Source organism: Ictidomys tridecemlineatus, chromosome 6 (genome assembly GCF_052094955.1).
Source record: "Ictidomys tridecemlineatus isolate mIctTri1 chromosome 6, mIctTri1.hap1, whole genome shotgun sequence".
NCBI classification, from domain to species: domain Eukaryota; kingdom Metazoa; phylum Chordata; class Mammalia; order Rodentia; family Sciuridae; genus Ictidomys; species Ictidomys tridecemlineatus.
Window position 1 is genome coordinate 37,094,474 of NC_135482.1, and position 19,813 is coordinate 37,114,286.

At 32.3% G+C, this 19,813-nt stretch overlaps 1 protein-coding gene across 4 annotated transcripts in view; it reads left to right on the forward strand.

Moving 5' to 3' along the window:
- Window positions 1-16,222, forward strand: part of Pawr (pro-apoptotic WT1 regulator) — a 101,580-nt gene extending 85,358 nt beyond the window's left edge. For 3 of the 4 annotated variants that reach the window (XM_078053103.1, XM_078053104.1, XM_005337989.5), the window contains 3 exons: window positions 7,155-7,302; window positions 8,809-8,913; window positions 11,050-16,222. In XM_078053103.1, coding sequence (XP_077909229.1) covers window positions 7,155-7,302; window positions 8,809-8,913; window positions 11,050-11,136 — 340 coding nt within the window. In that variant the 3' untranslated portion in view covers window positions 11,137-16,222. Of the gene's footprint in view, window positions 1-7,154; window positions 7,303-8,808; window positions 8,914-11,049 lie in introns of those variants that run through there. The other variant, XM_078053105.1, reaches the window with a different exon arrangement.
- Window positions 16,223-19,813: the final 3,591 nt, after the last annotated feature.

The window sequence follows — 19,813 nt, forward strand, 5'->3', positions numbered from 1 at the left end:
TGGAATCTGTTTTTAGAGAATTACTGTTTCTCTGGAGAAATCATGTTTCCTTGCTTTTTTAAAAAAAAGTTGTTTTTTTTTGCTACAAAGGGACATACAATATTTTTATTATTTTTTTATGTGGTGCTGAGGATTGAACCAGTCCTCACACATGCTAGGTATGCACTCTGCCACTGAGCTCCAGCTCCAGCCCCTCCTAGTTTTTTTATGCTTATGTCCCTTTGTAGATATCTATACATCTGTTCTAACAGTTGCTTCTTTTAATTTTATGTACTAGCTTTTTAAAAAATAGTTTTTAGTTGTCAAAGGATCTTTATTTTATTTTTTTTATATGGTGCCAAGGATTGAACCAAGTGCCTCACACATGCTAGGCAAACACTCTACCACTGAGCTACATCCCCAGCCCTATGTACTAGCTTTTGCAAGGAAATACTTTAGTTTTACATAGACTGAAGGGTGTTTGTTGGGTAGGGTCTTGGGCTTTGGCTTTGGTTCTGAGTGTATAACGTCTATGTGATTTGTTCAGCTGTAGTTGTCATCATCAGTGTCTGTAAATGCCTCAGCAGTCAAGATTGCAAGTGTCTGTGGAGGCAGTAGTGCAACTTGCAGTTGAACATGAGCTGCCAAAAGTGTGACCCTAGGCCCTGAGGAGGCAAGTGTTGATGGTGGTGGTAGTGTTAGCTGCACAGCTAGGGATGCAGACTGTAAGGATGGGGTTCCTCAGACTCTCAAGAGGTAAGCATTCATGGTGGTGGCAGTAGCCACAATGCTGAGGCAGCTGGCTGCAAAGGACCATGTTCATTATCAGCATGTACTTAGGGTGCCAGCACCTTTGGCAGTGGTACCCATAATGCTGGGTCTATAGGTCATGGAAGAGCTTGTTCTCAGGCCCCATGAGGTGAGCTATAATAGTGGTGAGGCATGTCCTTGGGCCCCATAGAGGAGTGTTAGTGGCTGCATCTGAAGCTGAGACACTAAGGGTAAGGAGGGTGTGGAAGAGGTGGATCTTCAGGCCCTCATGCTTGAGATTGTCAGTTCCCCTGGTTGGGACCTGGGTCACCTATATCCTGAAGGGCAGGGTTCCATACGGACTAGTGTGCTAGAGTCACAATTGCATAGCTGGTTTTAGCTGGGTTTATGAAGTTTCATTCTTTTATGCAAGTATGGTAGAAAACTTCTGGGACTTCAGGGATGGCAAGATGCAGTGGCTACTTATCCCTAGGGCAGAATGAACTGTTTTGGTGTCTCGGTTGTCAGATGGCTTATGCTGTTAGCACTTTGGACTCTGCAAGTTGGAGGAGGGACTCAACTTGAATTTCATCTCTGGAGCATCTCTGGATGCAGTCACAACTGAAGCAGTTCTCCAAACTGACTTCAGAGCTAGTGAGGACTGTGGAACACCTGTAGGTCATGTGATGATAGAGGGTCCTGTGGGGCTGTCCTGTTTACCTTCCTGGCAATATGAAGTTATATCTGACTGGGGTGGGGGCAGGGGTCCTATTTGCTGTAAGCTTTGTTCCTCTCTGTGCTTTGTTCTTGTCTCTGTGTTGTCTTCCCAGGTCTCCATGCCTTACAGTGTTTTTGCCACTCCCTTGAGTTTCATTGTTCTCCCTCAGTCACTTAAAGTATGGTCATTCATTTGTTGTCCTGGTTTTTCTCTATGGAGGAGGTGAGTATTGGGCATATTTTTTTTAAGTGAAAAAAGGATCCTTTAAAATGTTGCTAATGCTCTTCTATAACACAGCTTGGCTTCATTGGTATCTTACTCTTGATTTTTCTTCCTGTCATTTTGCTGGTATTTCTCAGTCTTTGTAGTTCTTTGCCTTTCCTATATCTATTCTTTATGTGTTAGCATTATTCAACTCTCTATTTCTTTTTTGTTCATTATATCTGTACTAGAAATTTCATTTATTCCAATAACTTCAGTTACTACCTATACATGTTCTGATGACTCCCTATCATTAGCTTCATACTGTATAACCAACAAATATTAATCATCGGCTTTTAGAAAGCTGAGCATGGTGGTGCACATCTGTAATCCTGCTGCTTGGGAAACTGAGACGGGAGTGTCACAAGTTTGAGGTCAGCCTCAGCAACTTAGTGAGACTTTATCTCAAAATAAAATATAAAAAGAACTGAGGATGTAGCTTAGTGGTAAAGTGTCCTTGGGTCCAATCACCAGTACTGCAAAACAAAACAGAACAATCTACTTTTAGATATATGAGAAGTATACTAAACTCAGTGTGTTCAAAAATAAATTTGTGAACCATAATGAATTTTAGTAGTGTATCCATGTTTACTCTTGTCAAAGTCAGAAACGGTGCCATTGTTTATGACACTTTGTAAAATTACCTTACTGTATTCAGTCATTCACCAAGGCATGTTGAGTTTATTTACTGAATTGCTCATTGCCACAATTCATACTAGAACATCATCATTTCTTACCTTATTATCATTTTCACACTAGGACATCATCACAGTAGCCTCCAAACTGGCCTCTCTACTTCTAGCTTATCTCCTGTTCATTTTGTAAAAATGATTCTGTAACTTTCCCTGTTTTAATGACTTCCCATAACTTTTATATGAAACCTAAACCAGTAGTCAGTAGAGTTGTGCACAAGATAATCTGCTAGGGTGCAGGAAGTAATTATTAGAAAGACTATTTGTATTTACCATTTTTTCCCTGAAAAACAGTAATACATTTATATTTAATAATTTGTACTGTTTACTAGTAGTCATCCCTTCTTTCATATGTTAGATGGCTACTTAATACTGAAGGTAACCTAAAGAAGTATTCTTTGTTCCCTTTCTGCATGTTACATGATACTGTAATTTGAATGTCTGTTTAATGGACATATGTATTATCTAATTATTACTCTCAAATGGTTAAGTCAAACCAAGTATGTAACTGCAAAGATGTTGGTCGTTCAGCTAGCAAGATACACAAAATCAGGCTGGGGATATAATTCAGTTGGTTGCTTGCCTCACATGTACAAGACCCTGGGTTCAATCCCCAGCACCTCAAAAAAAAAAAAAAAAGATACACAAATTCAAATCTCTTCTCATAAATTAAAAAGACTATATGCTGATTTTGAGATTTTAAGTGAAACTTTTAAATTCAGTCATATTTGTAATCCATGTCTTTTTAATGTGATAGCCAGTAAGAGTCAGATATGCAAACTGATAGCTCTTTGAATCACTATCACAAAATGTTAAAATAAGATTTTCAGAAATGATGAAGATAAGATTGGGGATGTGGCTCAATAGTGGAATGATTGAGGCCTCTAGCATGCACGAGGCCCTGGGTTTGATGTCCAGGATCACATAACTTCAGGGAAAACAGAAATGATGACAGTATATAGTCACTTTTTATGAGAACAAGTGTTTGTACCATAAACAATTAAAAGTTTAATTTTAGTTTTTTTATCCCTTTATGTTCTATTTTTTGTGATACAGATATGTATAAATTTTGTATGATTATATTATAAATCCTATAAAACAACATACAAGTAAATATATATCGACATGGGTACGTAATTAACAAATTTCGAGACCATTATTTTAAATTATTATATAAAATAACTTTCAGGTTTTCTGCTTACTTTTCTAGCCTCTTACCTGACCTTTTATGATTACATTTCATGCTTTTGTCATATTGGACTTTTTTGTATTTTAAATGGGCTACATACTCTTTGCTTCAGGTATTTGTGCATTCTTAGTCCTCCTTTAAGTCTTAAGTTTAAACATTTTCTATAGTAGTGCTATCAGATTGTGGCCCTTGAACTGTCTCTTACCTATCTTTGACCAGTTAACACTAGAATGAGCATTTAGAAACCTGAACTGCAGCCAGGCACAATGGAGCACACCTGCAATCCCAGTAATTAAGAAGGCTGATTGAAAGTTTGAGGCTAACCTAAGTAACTTAGTAAGATTCTATCTTGAAATAAAAAGGACTGGGGATGTACAGAACAGACTGATTCAAGTGCCATGGTGAGTTGTGTGCTAGTCATGCTCAGCAACACTATCTTCACCATCTACAACATTTTTATGTTAGCCATTTATAACTCAGAAACGTATAAAAATTGAAGAAAATGTAAGCATTTATTATTTTTAAAATCATGCTATTAATCAGATTTATATTTTGGTCTACATATAATTAAAAAATATAATAATAAAAATAAGTAAAAATTATTTTCAGTTTTAAAAGTTTCTGCTTTTATAAGTATTCTCTAAATCTTAGAAATAAAACATTATTTTTAATTCTAACTTACTGATAACAAAGCAAGCTTTACTGGTCTTTTTTGGACCAAAAAAAGATAACATGTTTCTGAATGTGACAGTAGTAATGAACTAAATGATGTCAGTGTGACAGTAGAAATTATTTTAGAGATATAAACCAAAGGAGTTTGCACTCAATTTTTTTTTTTTGAGAATCATTATCTCTTAATATGATTGAGATCAAGTTTTAGTTGTAATTGATGGAAAAGTGCTAACCATAGTGGATTATTTGAGGCTATGCTGGCATGTATACATATGACATAAATATGTCTAAAACCAAATTCATTATTTTAAAAACTATTATTATTAAAAATTGATGAAAGCAGATGTTCAGGATTTCATATGTAAAGTAGTATTTTGTGAGCTTCAATAAAGTTTCACTTTAGATTGCCAACACTGAAAAAAAAACTGCATATAAATAGTAAAATAAAATGCTTGTTTGGAAATGTTGATTGAATCTGTAGCTGAGAAGGCTAACATAGTTTGATGCATTTAGGAGGATAGTTCTAATAAAAATTCATTTGTCTTACCATTGACAAATAAGGAGTTTTGTTAAAATTTGTTGAATGCCTTGATTTTGTTAACATGACAATAATGTGAAGTAAGAATTTATTTTTCAGCTTCATTACTGGTAAACACAATCTGCACTAAAGTACATAAAACTTTGAAGGGCTACAATATTAATGAATGTGGTTTGAAGTTTTGCTTTGCTTTTGTAGTAATACATTTTAATTATACAGAGGTAATGACAAAAATTGTGCTGGAGATTGACCCATAATATAATCAGTATCCTGCTTCTTTGCTTGAGAAAGTCTTTCTGTGTCAGTTGAATGTATGCTTGCCTTATCAGCTGAATTAATAGTAGTTTACTGTGAATTATTTAAACACAATACATTAAATTTAAGATTCCTAAAAAATTAAATATTAACTTGTTAACATTTTAATTAAATCAGTATTAACTGTTAGATGTTAATAACATAATTAAACATTAACTGTTATATGTTGAAATATACGTTGGTTTTCAAAGGGAAAATTTCAGTTGAGTATTTGAACTTTGAGATGAACTCAGTATTTTTGCAAGATAAGAAACCAGTTTGTGGGGGCTAGATCTGTGGCTGAGCGGTAGCGCACTTGCCTAGCATGTGTGAGGCAATGGGTTCGATTCTCTGTACCATATAAATAAACAAACAAACAAACAAACAAATAAATAAATAAATAAATGTCTGTCAACAAATAAAAAAAAATAAAAAAAAAAACAGTTTGGTCCCCAGCTTTTTATATATGTGAAATAGACTTTTTAAACTGATGGCTTCACTTAAAAAAACAAAAATCTCAACCTTCTATGCAAGGCAGAAATGTAAAATGCTTTTTAATGGCAGACAGCATCAAAGGACAAAAAAAACTTAGAAATTTAGAGGGATGTTTCTGTGCCTTGCTGTGATGGATTCTATAATATAGCAACAATCAGTAAAATAGGTAGTGATCTTGGTATTGCACATTTGAAAATATTATAATCAGATTACACTACCAATCTGATATTTGATAAATAAAATTCCATAAAATGTTAAATAAATTTTCTCTTTTCCATAAAATTTTTTTACAAATTTTATTTTCCATAAAAATAAAATATGAGTAGGAAATTCATAAATCAGAAATCCTTTTTCATCAGATGTTATTTTAGATTTCACTATAATTTTTCTGGATAAAGTATTACAGCTGGCTGCTAATGACAGATCAAGCACAAATGTTAAAGAGCAAATATTCTGCATTTTGGATAAAAGTTCTGAAAAAGGAATATCCTGAGTTTGCTGAAGTCTCTTTAAAATCTCTCCTATTCCTGTCAGCATACTCCCATGGTATTAGTTTGTTTGAGTGCTATTAAAACAAAATATAGAGTTTATATACACGTTTATCTCTTGTGAGTCACACTGTCATTAGTCCAACCTAGATTAGATAAATTAATAAATGTTGTGGCTATAGCCTTCAATGTAGCTCCCAATGACCTACCTCTTTAATCCCCTTTCATACCAGGATTAATATGTGTGGCAGATGTGTTAGTGTGTCACTTCAGAGGTTGGATTATAACACTGCATCTTCTGTCTTGGTTGCTTTTCATTTTCTCTCTGGATAATTTTTATATAGTAATAGATACAGCAGACAAGAAACAATTCATGTAGTTCATTAAAATTTTTAAATATTGATATGCTATTAATTCAGTACATAAATTGGTGCTTAATTTGAAGAGTTGCTTTTCACTCATAACTTTTGGTTAAATTAGAGGTGTGGAATGATAAAAGTTACTAGTGTGAGAGTAGGTTTCTGTGTGAATTGCCTATATGTATACTGTCAATAAAAACTCTTATCTTTTTTACTTTTATTTTCCAATATCATTTTAATTTAATTTTATTTTATGAAAATACTGGTCCATGAGTGATTGGGATTTTTAAAAGAAAAAAGGAAAGAGTGGTTATTCACACAGATTATCTAGATCTTCTAAGATCTATTTGGTCATAGTTCTTGTGGTACTGTATGCTGGTGTTATTTTTAAATGGTCTTATTGCTGCTATATTATAATTAAATGTATTCCCTGTTAACTGAAAGCTAGAATCCATGTCTGTTTTTGCTTTTAACATCGTCAATACCCAGAACAATGTCTAGTACACTGTAGATATTGGTTGAAAGATTAATGTTCCTTTTACATTTTTCTTATTGTGTTAGAATGATGATTAATTTTTGTAGTTGTAAATATGCCATCTATTATAACCATTTGTCCTTGGGGAATGTTCATTGCGTCAGCTGAATAGAAAATATTCTTAGCATTTTTCTTGTGGAGTACTAGGGACTTTTATCAGATATATGTTTTTATATTTCCATAGCACAACTACTGCCTCTGAAGATGATGTCTCAAGTAGATATACCCGAATAGACAGAAGTGGGTTCAGTAGGTACAACAGAGATGCAAATGTTGCAAGTAATTTGGTCTCAAATAGCACATTGGAAAAGAAAATTGAAGATCTTGAAAAGGTATGCTATATAAATTATTTAAGATTGATAAAATTAATACATCACCAGGATTTTTTTTCCTTCAGTTTCAGAGCAGCTGAGAGAGGAAATAAATTGAAATTTGCTGGGGAGAGAGAGTGTCAAAAAAGAGTGGGGGAGAGGGTACTAATGGGAGACACTAATATTGATCCATATTTCCATGCTAATCAAATAGCTTTTAGTCACTGTCTTATGTTTTAGTTCTTAGATATATAGTGACAGGGTATTTTCTGAACTTCCTTAGCACTTTTTTTTTCGAATTTTGATGATGTTTAAAATTTAGGCCAAGCATGGTAGCACACGCCTGTAATCCCAGTGACTTGGGAGGCTGAGGGAAGAGCAACACAAGTTGTTCAGTTGGTAGAGTGCTTGCCTTGCATGCACAAGGCACTGGGTTAAACATCCAGCACCACAAAAATAGATAGATGGGTAGATAGCTCAGTGGTTCAATCCCCAGTACCAAAAAAAACAAAAAACAAAAAACATTTGAGAATGGAGCAAATTCTTATATCCCTAATATTTAATGGTCATTCCTATTTTGCTAAGTGTGTAAATCTCTAATATACTGAGCAGTCTTTATTTGAGCTGGCAATATGTTCTACTGTGTGTTTATTATATTATATTATCCAAACAGAATAATTATCAGTAACTGGTAGAACCAGAAGTGAAATTAAGGACCATTGTTTTTTCAGTTTAGAATTTTCAGTTGAAACCACTAAGTCATACCCCTAGTTTTGAAACTTTATACATTTAATAAAAAATTTTGATCTCCTCAGTCAAGACTAATTTTTAATTTTAAAAAGTTCATAACTAACAGTAGTGATAAGTTAAATAAAGTCATTGAATCTTTCAATATTTATCAAAGAAGTGAGTAAAACATGGGTTTTATCAGAAACATTTGACAACTCCTATATTCCCTCCATTCCCTGATTATTTACTAGGGTGGGCCCTTCCTTCCCTTACTGAATGTCTTAAGGAGTTCAGTGGAAATCTTCATATATCTAAGATAACTTTACCAAACTTCGCAAATGTGTGTGTCCTTTTGCCTCTTTTTGAGATAGAATGTCCTTGTGTTGCTCAGTCTGCCCTCAAACTCATAGGCTCAAGTGATTCTCCTGCCTCAGTGTTCCAGGTAGCTGGGAGTACAGGCACAGACCATGTGCTTAGTACAAGTTCTCTTTTTAGAGGAGCATGAAAAAAATTAAAATTTACCTTTTCCTTGTTAATTTACAGATATTTTAAATTTTAAAAAATATCATGATTATAAATAATCTACTCTTTAAGAAATAAGTGGCATTCTGACAATCTTGCACTCAGTGTCAGAATTTGGCTAAAAGAATCTAAGGATCTTTTTCAATTTATAAACATAGATAAATTTTCAATTTATCTATGTTTAGAATCTTTTACTGTTACCTGTAGATGTATGCCATTTAAGATTATAAATAACCATTTACTTCCCAATTAATGCTATGTTATTATATTTACTAGGAAGTAGTAAGAGAAAGGCAAGAAAACCTAAGACTTGTGAGACTGATGCAAGATAAAGAGGAAATGATTGGAAAACTCAAAGAAGAAATTGATTTGTTAAATAGAGTAAGTATTTCACATATTTCAGTTCCCAGATTACCCTTTTTTGGCAATTGGATGAAAATACATAAAAATGAAGAAATTCTTTAATTGCATTGCTGAGTTTGTTCTTTTGTTAATAAGATAGTAATTTATGGTGAGAACCAGTATTCATTTCATAAACTGATTTTCTCTGGGCAATTATCATTTAACTCACTTAATTTTATTTTTTGGTGGATGGACTGATGAAATTGGATGTTTCTTTTGTGTTTCATTAAGAGTTTCGAGGTGAGAGGCAGCTTATATAAAAATGGATATTGGCACAGAATTGCATCAATAAAGAATTGCTATTTTATTATTAAGTAGAACTTCAGATGTCTTTGTAGGTAACTTCACCAGTTTTTGTATCTAGTTGTATTTTATACATTTCAACTTTAGGCTTAGGTTCCAAGCTCTGTATTATTCCTTTCTATAGCTCTATTTTTTTTTTTAACCTCCTACCCCAGCCCCCAAATTTACTTGTTCCTTAAGAAGCAGGCAGGTCAGACCTTTGTAATAGTGATGAGAAAAGATGCCATAATTTTGCTTTTTGCAGGAATTTAGATAAAAATGAAGGAAAGAAATGTTTGCTTCAAGGAGAAAAGGAGCAGACCCCCAATCCAGTCTTAACTACAGCCATGAAGGAAGAAAAGATAGCTCCATTATGTGCAGAATTGTTCTTATAGAGTTTGAAGGCAATAAGTACAGGTTTATAGAAAAGGACAGTGATACTCCCAGTTGAACTTGCTGAAGGTCACATATAGTCATTGACTGAGCCAGTATTTGATTTTATATAGCCTTTCATCTTGGTTCCAACATAGGTAGGTGTTCCTCTATTTGTGATGGAATTATATTCAAAAAATCTGTAAATATTTTTAATGTATTAATGTTTTTAATGTATTAATGTATTTGCACTTTTAGGCATTGTGAGCATTAAAAAGAATAAAATCTCTTGTTTTAACATATTTCATCATTTACTTCTTAATTTTAGTTAGATCTCAGTTGTGGTAATTTTAGGAATCCCATATTTTTAGTTGTTGTTTGAACAGATTTATTTCCTAACCTCATTCAGTTTGTAAACAAATGCAAATTCCGATTTTTGCAAGTTTTTAAATAATTTGCCTAATTATCTAAGACAGTGTACTAAATTTATAAGAATGTTGCTTGCTATCCTATAGCATACTTGTGATTCAAATTGTGTCGAGTTTTAGCATTATAAATAGTAAGAATAAATCTGTAAATGTCTTTTCTAACAATGGATATATAGTCTGCCTTGAAATATTGTTTGTAAACTAAACCTTATAGAGGATTGTTTTAGTATTAACTAGATGATTGTGTATTTGAGACTAGGATTAATATAGAGAACATAGAGCTGGATCATATACTTTAAAGCTGGAGAGTGAATGCCTGCTTTTAGTGGCTTCCAGTTTTTTTCAGCTTTAAAACTTCTCCTTCAAACAAAATGACCATGAAGAAGCTCAACATATAAATTGAACCAGATCAATTGTGTGTATTCTGGATCCCCTCTTCTGATTGCCTCAGTTCTGTCATCTTCTTAGTGTCATTCCCAAATGCCAGGCATGGTGGCACATACCCATAATCCCATCAATTTAGCACCCCTGGGTTCCATTCTTCCCCAGTTTTAGGGAAAAAAAAAAAGAAGTGGTAGGAGTATGTCTAGAACTTGAATGTGTATTCTTTGATGCCCAATTTGACACATAATTGTAACCTTGGACCCTATACCACCTGTAGCCTACGTATATATTTTGTTTAACCCTCAGTTTTGAAGAGGTGAATGCAATTTAATTTTAACCAAAAAAATTAAGTTATTTACTGTAATTAAATATTGGAAAATTTACTATTTTAAAACCCTGTCTTTGGCTTCCTTTAAAAAACTGAGTGATCTGGAAAGAACTGACCCATATACTTATGATAAAAATGAAGAGTCAAGTAATGGATGCTCGTTTTAGGTGGGACGTAATCCACTAAAATTATTTCTAGAACCTTTCCTCATTTTAAAGTTAACAATTAAATGAATTATCTTTGTGTACTTAAAAATATTTTAAAATCTCCTTTTAAATATTTTAAAAGTATTATTTTTCTTTTTTTCCCTCCCTTTTTAAGGACCTAGATGACATAGAAGATGAAAATGAACAACTAAAGCAGGAAAATAAAACTCTTTTGAAAGTTGTTGGGCAGTTGACAAGGTAGAAGATTCAAGGCCCAATATGGAAAAATATTTTAATAACTACTGATTGAATGTTACGATTAATGCTAGGACAATATTCCTATGCTTGCAATACATTAAAGTAACTATGTATATTTATTTCTAGAAAATGGATGTTTATTTTCAAAATATTTCTTTTTCATTATTAGTTTCAAAAAAGCATCAATCTTTTATTTCATAAATAACATCTTTCAGTTATTGAAATGATAGGTAATGTCTCTTTAGGTTTTGTGTGGTATTCAAATAATATATGGTTTAAAGTCACAGCCGTTTGAATATATTTTATCTGTTAGTACATTTTCTTCATAAAGGTATATCCATAGTCATTGTTTACATGAATTCAAATATTTGGGGGAATTACCTACAAATGCCTTATTTTGCTGTGTGCAGCCTTTTATATGTTGAAGACTTGGTCATTAAGGTCTTTTTCTACTGTCATTTGTTCTTTCCACTTATTCCAAATGATTTAGAGTAACAAGTAGTAGTTGCAGTATTTTGTGTAACCGTAATCTTTTAAAGGAAAGCTGTTATAAAAAGTCACTTAATATCATGTCCTAGTTGCCTAAAATCCAGAGAATGCTTGAATTATGCTATAGTAAATGAGTTTACTATTTTGTCTTTGAATATTGAAAAATTTTTCAATTACTTCAGCTTCTTAAAAACACAGTTGTAATTTTAATCTGTAATTTCCTGTGTAAGTACTACTTTTTTTTTGTCCCAAGTTTTATTAGTGAATATGGTATATTTTAAAAGATGTTTATTCATCAGGCCTCAAAAATGTGTTTAATTTCAATGTTTAAGAAGAAAATTCAGCATTTTATTATCCATATGCATGAAAATCAGAAACAAAATATTTATCCACACTTAAGACATTTATACATATTTTAACAATATGTAAGCAGAAGTAGTACTAAAATACATTGCCTCATTTCTAAGTTGGAAAATCCTTTGACAGTGTTTCTCATGAGTCCATTCACCTATACCAGTTTTAAGGGCTTTTTCTTTGTAACACTGAAATTTTAAAAAAGTTATTTTTTTTTTTTAAGAATTATAAACATGGTCTCTCCTATTAAATATTCTTAGGGTTGTTTTATATTACATTTTTATGTTGAGTAAGAGCCCACCTCCTTCCTTAACATACATTAAGGATGTCTGCCTGGTAGTGAATCTCAAGTAGTAGTAATGATGTCCTTTTATCCTGTCAATGTATGAAAGTGGCTTGAACAAAATCCATTTTGGTTACCCTTTTCTTTTTTTCCTTTACTTGCAAGCTCATGCATTTATTCACTGTTAGAAAAATAGGGAAGGTAAGACAGTTGGGAGAAAATGTGGAATAATTATAAATATCAAATGTTAAATTCTGAAAATTTCTATGTTCACCCAAGTTATCTTTTCCCACTCTCCACTTGAGAAGTTTCAAGATTGGGTGATCATCAAACTCACTTGAGAAACTACAAAGAGTTTCCGAGTTTAGTTCCTGAATAGGTTTAAGTTGAAATCCTAGATTCAAGAATTTTTAAAGTTTATGATCTGATGATTCTGATTATAACTTAGTTTTGGAATCAGATACTATTGTGTTTGTGTCTTTGCTCCAGTAATTCCCAGTGAAGATCCTGAAACCGACAATTTCAGTTATCTGTATTTTCCTCTTTTTAGTTTATTTAATGATTAATCTGGTTCAGGGAGCAGTTTTTATGTCCATATAAATGTTTACTGCTCGATATTAGATTCCAAATTTGGTATAGTTACAGAATTACTATTAAGCATTTCCTTCCTAGATTTTTACTTAGTATAGGAACAGTGTTCTGCTGCCCACATGTCAAAGTAGTGTGCTAGGCCTAGTTACCATGTTGGTTGTGAGGTACTCATCTCTCTTTAGCCATCCTTAGGTATATGACAGAAATGTCCCCATTTCCTAATTCTTCTTTACCTTTTATATGTTGTGAAGATGTTGTTAGTATTCAACCTCAAAAATATATTGGTATATTGGTTTTTCAGTACAAGAATTACTTTGAATTTTCTACTTAATTCATTATATAAATAAAGGAACAATTCATTTTACTTGTAAAAATTACATCAGTTACAGAAGTTTTAAAGACTGAGCTATTTTGAAATTTTCCCTTCTTTTAATGGGAACATTTCAATTTTTGCTTTTTTATCTTAATGATACCAAGGGCATATACAATAATTGCCTGACAATTTAGGCAAAGCATTTCACATGCAGTCCTTCCCCCACCTCCTTAGAATGTGTATGTATTTCACATACAAATTTTTACCCTATTGAAAAATGAATAGGATCTGCTCCAATTTCTCTTTGAAATTTATTTAAAATGTTGAGACTTTAAAATGTTAACCTAAGTAATGTGTACTGCCCTAGAAAATTTCATATTTTCAGTAAAGTACAAGTAATTTATGAAATTTAGTCCTATTAGGAAATATTGTTTCTCATATTTCCTGGGAATTTGTGGCAAAATAAAGCACATACAGAGTTCTAATGTATTTATGACATCATTTTCTAAAAGTTTATTATCTTTAAGATGAACATGACTCGCCACCCTAATTCTTCTATGGATTACTTAAAAATAACTACTAATCTTTATTTCATTTTCTAGAATTATTGATAATTTTATTGTAATGCAATTATTTTTAGAAAGGAAGGAGAAGGATTTGTGATGTCTTTTTATCTGAGAGATTTACTAAATAATAGATTATAGCACTGTTACACTTAGTCAAGTAGTTTAAAATTTAGAAAAGTAAGTATTGGGGCAAGCACATGAAGCAGTGTAGTTTTATTTTTTTCTTAATAAATTTTAAAAATGTTAAATTGTGATAGAAGCGCAGTGTGTTCTTAAGGTGAAAAACCTACCTCAGTTATATTTGGTTTATGTTTTCTGGAGTAATCTGGATTTTTATAATTAGAAATTAAATGTAAATTTTTGAGTCCACGTTTACTTTGTTGAAAACAGTACAGGTCCATGTAGTAGAAATATCCATATGCTCAATACCATAAGACGAAACAATGAAGACCTTGGATTTGATATTGGTCTGATGTCCTAAACAACCTTCACATTTTGGTTTGTAGTTTTATGAATTTGAGTAACTAGTAAGTTCCAAGTAGTGTTGGTACTTACTTAATAACTAATCATGATTTTGTTAACTTGTTCCAAGATTTAGGTGTATATTTTCATTCTTGCAGTATATGAAACCAAGGACATCAGTTTTTCGTTAGAGGGAATATGTTAAATGAGAAAGAATCAGCATTCAAGATTCAGACCTTTAAAATAAGAAGTTTAGATTTGTGTGAAATGTTTTCATTGTATTTGTACCAGTCCTAATATATAACAGCAAAGCTTGAGTCCTTTTGCATTGGAAGTATGCTTTCATAAGTAAAGGATATCCCATTAATGAGAATTTTAACTTACACTAGTGAGACACTTTTCTTTTGTTCATTAAACTGAGAGCATAATATTAATAGCAAATTTGCTAAATAAGCACAATGACAGAGGCACCTTCCTCTAAGCTATTCAGATTTTCCTTGATGTATATAAGTTGAAATCATATTCTCTCCTTATCCCCACACAATAATTATGTGTGAGTTTGTAAAAGTATGTATGTGGGTATTGTATTGCATTTTCATACCTATTTCAGCAAGTATTTATTAGTCACCTGAGTGTAGTACTGTTACAGGTGTTACAGAATTTTTAAATCAATGGACATGGACCAACTCTTCTGTTTAGCAATGTACAATCTATATAGTGTGTTTCAGTAGCATAAAACATACATAGTCTTATGCAACATTAGCATGTCTGATCTGGATAGTTCATTCAAAAATATTTTGAATTAATTATCCAGAAATTGTCTTTTAGATGTAGTTACTGTAGGTACTGTTTAATTTGATGCAACATTTACTGATGAGTGGAGAGAAAGAACTGATGCATAATAAGAAGTATCTTAGCATTTTTTTAAGATAATTGTACTTTAGGAAAAGAACATTATTAAGGAATTTAAAGCAGTAACGAAGTGAAAAGAATTCAGTGTATATCAGATACACCAAACTGTTGATAATATTCAAATGTGATTTCAAGTTAGTATTTCCATATATATTATTGATTAATGGTATATTTTTAAGTATGGAAATTGTCTTTAATCTATAGTTCACATATTGGCAGTCACTTTGATAATAATAAAATGTTAGTGATGATCACTTGGTGGACATTAAGTACTTGTCTTTTGTTTTCTCCTCTGGACACCTAATTAGATATGTGACTTTTTTGGTGAACTTGTTTTTTAAAAGATTTGGCTGTGCTATGCAGAGTATCTTCCTTCATGTTGTTTTTCCTAAATTTAAGAAGTAGCTGTTGGTACCAGCAAAGACCATGTGAGAACAAAAACTATATTTTGTTGAAAAACCAGGTAATTCAGATAACCCAAATATTGGTGGGAAAAATCCAGATAATTTATTGAACATATTAGTATTGTTTAGACCTTTTTTTGATCATTCCCATTGCATATGTTTTCATTGTGGAATAGTCAGGTTAATATAGATTCACTTTTAATATGCTTTGCATGTGAAAATAATAAATATTCAATAAAAAAGTGAGTTTTCATTTATTTTTTCAATGCTGGTTGTTTTTTTGTCTGTTTTTGTTTTTCTCCTTCCTGTTCTATTAGTGAACTCCTCTCCATAAGTTTTATTTTTTAAGTTAATGGATAATTATAATCTAATTGGCTTTGTAAATCATACAGAAACAGTATGCAGCACTATAAAAATATTTACTTGATGTATTATTTTAGAAGAAGTAATATTTTAAGAAAAGAATACAGTATTAAGATCTAAATACATTAATAATGGGCTTCTTGAATTGAGAAATGCACATATGTATTCGCTGAGGAAATTTTAACTGTCTTTGTGTTTTTAAAGTACATGGTTTTTTAATTCAAAATTGGAACTGTAAATGAAATCTAATGCTGTTTAAAGAATTTCAGACCTCTCATAGTTTGAAAAAGATAAGTATGACTCTAGAAATGTGCAAATCTAGTCTTTGTTTCTTTAGTAAATGGTTTACATAACCTTTTGTCTCATGTCATTCTTCATACACCTATACAAGCTAATCAGTCTGCTTCTAGAACTTCCCAGTGATGTCATACATGTCTAACAAGTATCCTTGTCAGTCTTTTTAGGTAATATCTCAAGTCCTTATATAAGGATGTTTTCCACTAGCAAGCCTATTGACAAAAATTACAAGAATTAATTAATCTTAATTGTAACTGGAACCTAGGTAAGCAGCCCACCACTGAACTATATCCCTAGCCATAATAATGCTTTAAAATAAAGGAAAAAGTTCTGTTTGTGTCAAGTATTTGAGCAACATAGGAAAAAAATTAATAAAAAAATTTGAGGCCAATATATGAAGGTGAATTGAACTTCTTTAAACATGTGAAGAACAAGTTTTGGCTATAATGTATGCTTTTTGTGTTACCTTTTGCTCACTTGTTCATCATATAGTCTTATTCCATATGTAATCGGTTGTTATTCTTTAGACATATTTGGGGACATGAAATTCACCATCTTTATGTTGTAAACTTCCATCCAAAGAAATATTTGAATTTCTTTAAAATGTGAACATTTATTATGGCTAACCAAAGATACATAACGCCATCAGTGGACATTTTAGATTTATAGATAAAAATTATTCAGAGAAATAAATAGAAAGATGTCTGATTTCTTTTATTCTTGTAGTTCAGGAATAAGAAGTGTCAAAAATATAGGATGCCAGGTATGGTGAAGCATGCCTGTAATCCCAGCAACTGGGAGAGCTTGAAACAGAAGGACCAGTAGGTGGAGGCTAGTTTTAGCAATTTAGGTATGCCCTAAATAACTTAGCAAGATCCCTCCCTCAAAAAAAAAAAAAAAAAAAAAAAAAGAAAGAAAAAGAAATTTAGTCTGAAGAATCAATAACAGAAAATAAAATGATGCCAGTCATGTTCATATTAACTATTATTTAAATCTGAATTAGTGGCTACTTTAATGGAATGAATAGAGAATAGACACTTTGAAAATAGTAATTAATGAGCATAGGAGGCCTAAAAGTGCCTCCTGTTTCTTGTAATCCTTTTTAAAAAGATTAATGTGGTTTACATTCATCTAGACAACTCAGGTAACAACGAAGAATAGCTTTAACCCTACTTTATTATAGCATAATTGTATTCAGTAGTTACTAAGGGACCATATATGTTAGTGTGTGAGGTTCATTCTGTGTGTGTGTGTGTGTGTGTTTTAAATGAGTTTTGTTTGTAGTACTGGAGTTTGAATCCAGAGGCACTGTACTGTACAACTGAGCTACATTCTTACCCCTTTCTACTTTTCATTTTGAGATAGTGTCTCTCTAAGTTGCTGAAGCTGGCCTTGAACTTAAATCCTTCTGCCTCAGCCTCCCAAATCACTGAGATTTTAGGTGTGCGCCACCACATCTGGCTACATATTATTTCATTTGATGCTTTAAAATCTGAAGGATATACAGATTGGAAGGGTAATGATGCTTTATGGTGTAACACTCACTTTTGTGACCTAATCATTATCTGTTAAATATTCTGCCAGTGGTTCTCAAAGTGTGTTTACCACACCACTAGCATTCAGCTTCACTTTGAAATCTGTTAAAAATACTAAATTCTTTGGCCCCACCCAACACTTGAATTAGAAACTTTTGAGTGTGAAGCCTAGCTAGCAATCATTTTAACAATGTATAGGTACTTCTGAAGTGGCCAAAGCTTTCAAACTGTTACATTATGCATTTCTATGTTTTAAGCAAAGATCTTCATTTGTCTTTTTGGACATTGTATCAATATATAAAATGTGAACTTTTTTTTTTAAAAGGCCTTGTCTTTTGCTGTTTTCATTGCAAAAGATTGTTATCAGTAAAAACTTCATTGTGGATATTGGCAGCTTGACATAACCCCATTAGTTTAGTATTATCTCTGGAACTCGAATCAGTTTTCTTGTCCAAGCGACTGTGGAATGATATCTTTGTTGTTCCGTATTAATGTTTATCTGTTATTGCCTGAAGGTTTTGCTAACTGAAATTCATTTTTTTCTACCTTTAAACCTTGACAAATAAACATGTTTCATAAGTTACAGGTTTGGTTTTTTAAAAAATGTATAGACACTGTGGGGTGGTCCTTGAGGAGTGTAAACCTTCAAGATTATTCCCTTATGAGCTCAGAAAAATCAGTGGCCCTTTCTAGCTAATGGATCAGTAGGGATAAATCCACAATTTGTATCCTTGAGAGTAAAGATAATAGGCTATATGTATTGATTCATCGTCATTATTTTTTATATATAACATTTAAATAACTTTATTTTTTTAAAACTTTAGAACAGTTATAGATTTACAGATTATTAAAAGTGAAGATAATATAGTTTACTTGTATGCTACTGTATCGTTACCCATATTAACATCTTACACTAGTGTTACACATTTTTCACAATTAATGAACCAGTATCGATAGATTATTAAAGTTCACATTTGATTCAGATTTCCTTAGTTTAACTTGCTATTCTGTTTATGCTATAGGATCTAGTCCAAGCTTCTATATTATGTCTCTCTTGGATATTACAGTTTTCAGTACTGGTCAGGTATTTTTCATATTTTTCTATGGACATGTCAAATAGACACAAAAGTAGGGGAAATCATCAGTATCTCACCAATTTTATTTTGTTTAAACTAGGATGTAAATTCCAATCATCCTATTCAACCTATAAATATCTTAGTATGAATCTAGTAATGAGGATTTGAAAACCACAATATGATCATACCTAACAAAATTAATACTAATTCCTGAATATTATTTGTCAGGGTTCTCTGAGATGCAGGCATATAAAAGATTTATTGGGGAACATGCTTGAGGAAAATTTGGGAAGAGGTAAGAGGAGGTTGAGAGAGCTGTCAGAAATCAGTACAGGGCTGAGTGCTGAGGCAAAGAGATGGAGGTTACTTGGGATAATTTTTTAAAAGTGGTGCCCAAATTATCCTCCTTGTTAAAACAAGTTTAGCAGGGTTGATGAGTCCTCAACCCAAAGGTGCATGTTCCTCTTAGTAGTCTCAGATCTTGGAGGAATGGACCTGCCATTGTATTTTTGTTATGTTCATTTGGCAGGGAGCAGCCAGTACAAAGTGTGGCCTCAGGTGAAGACCATAGTAAATTCAGACCACAGCAGCTGGTACTATCAGTTACCCATCCTGAAATTAGACATCTGAGATGTCTATTTTCATGACCGCCACATCATCTAATACATGTACAGATTTCCCCTGGAATCTTAAGGCCTTTTTCTATTGGTTTATTTAAAAAGGGTCCAACCAATTTTATCCATTGTATTTGGTTATTATGTCTATTTTTTGTTAGCCTATAAATTAAATGGTCCCTTCATTTTTTATGCCACCGCTTTTTAAGTTGAAGAAGTTAAATAATTTGTAGAATTTCCTTCATTATGGATTTGATTACATCCTTTGTGATATTAGAGATTGATCTCAGGGCCTTGTACAGGCTAGGCCAATGATGTACCACTGAACAACATCCCTAATTCAACAGACTGCATCTTTATGGTATTATTTATCATGCCCCTCTTTTACTCTATTTTCTTCAAGTTGTTAGATGTAGACAATC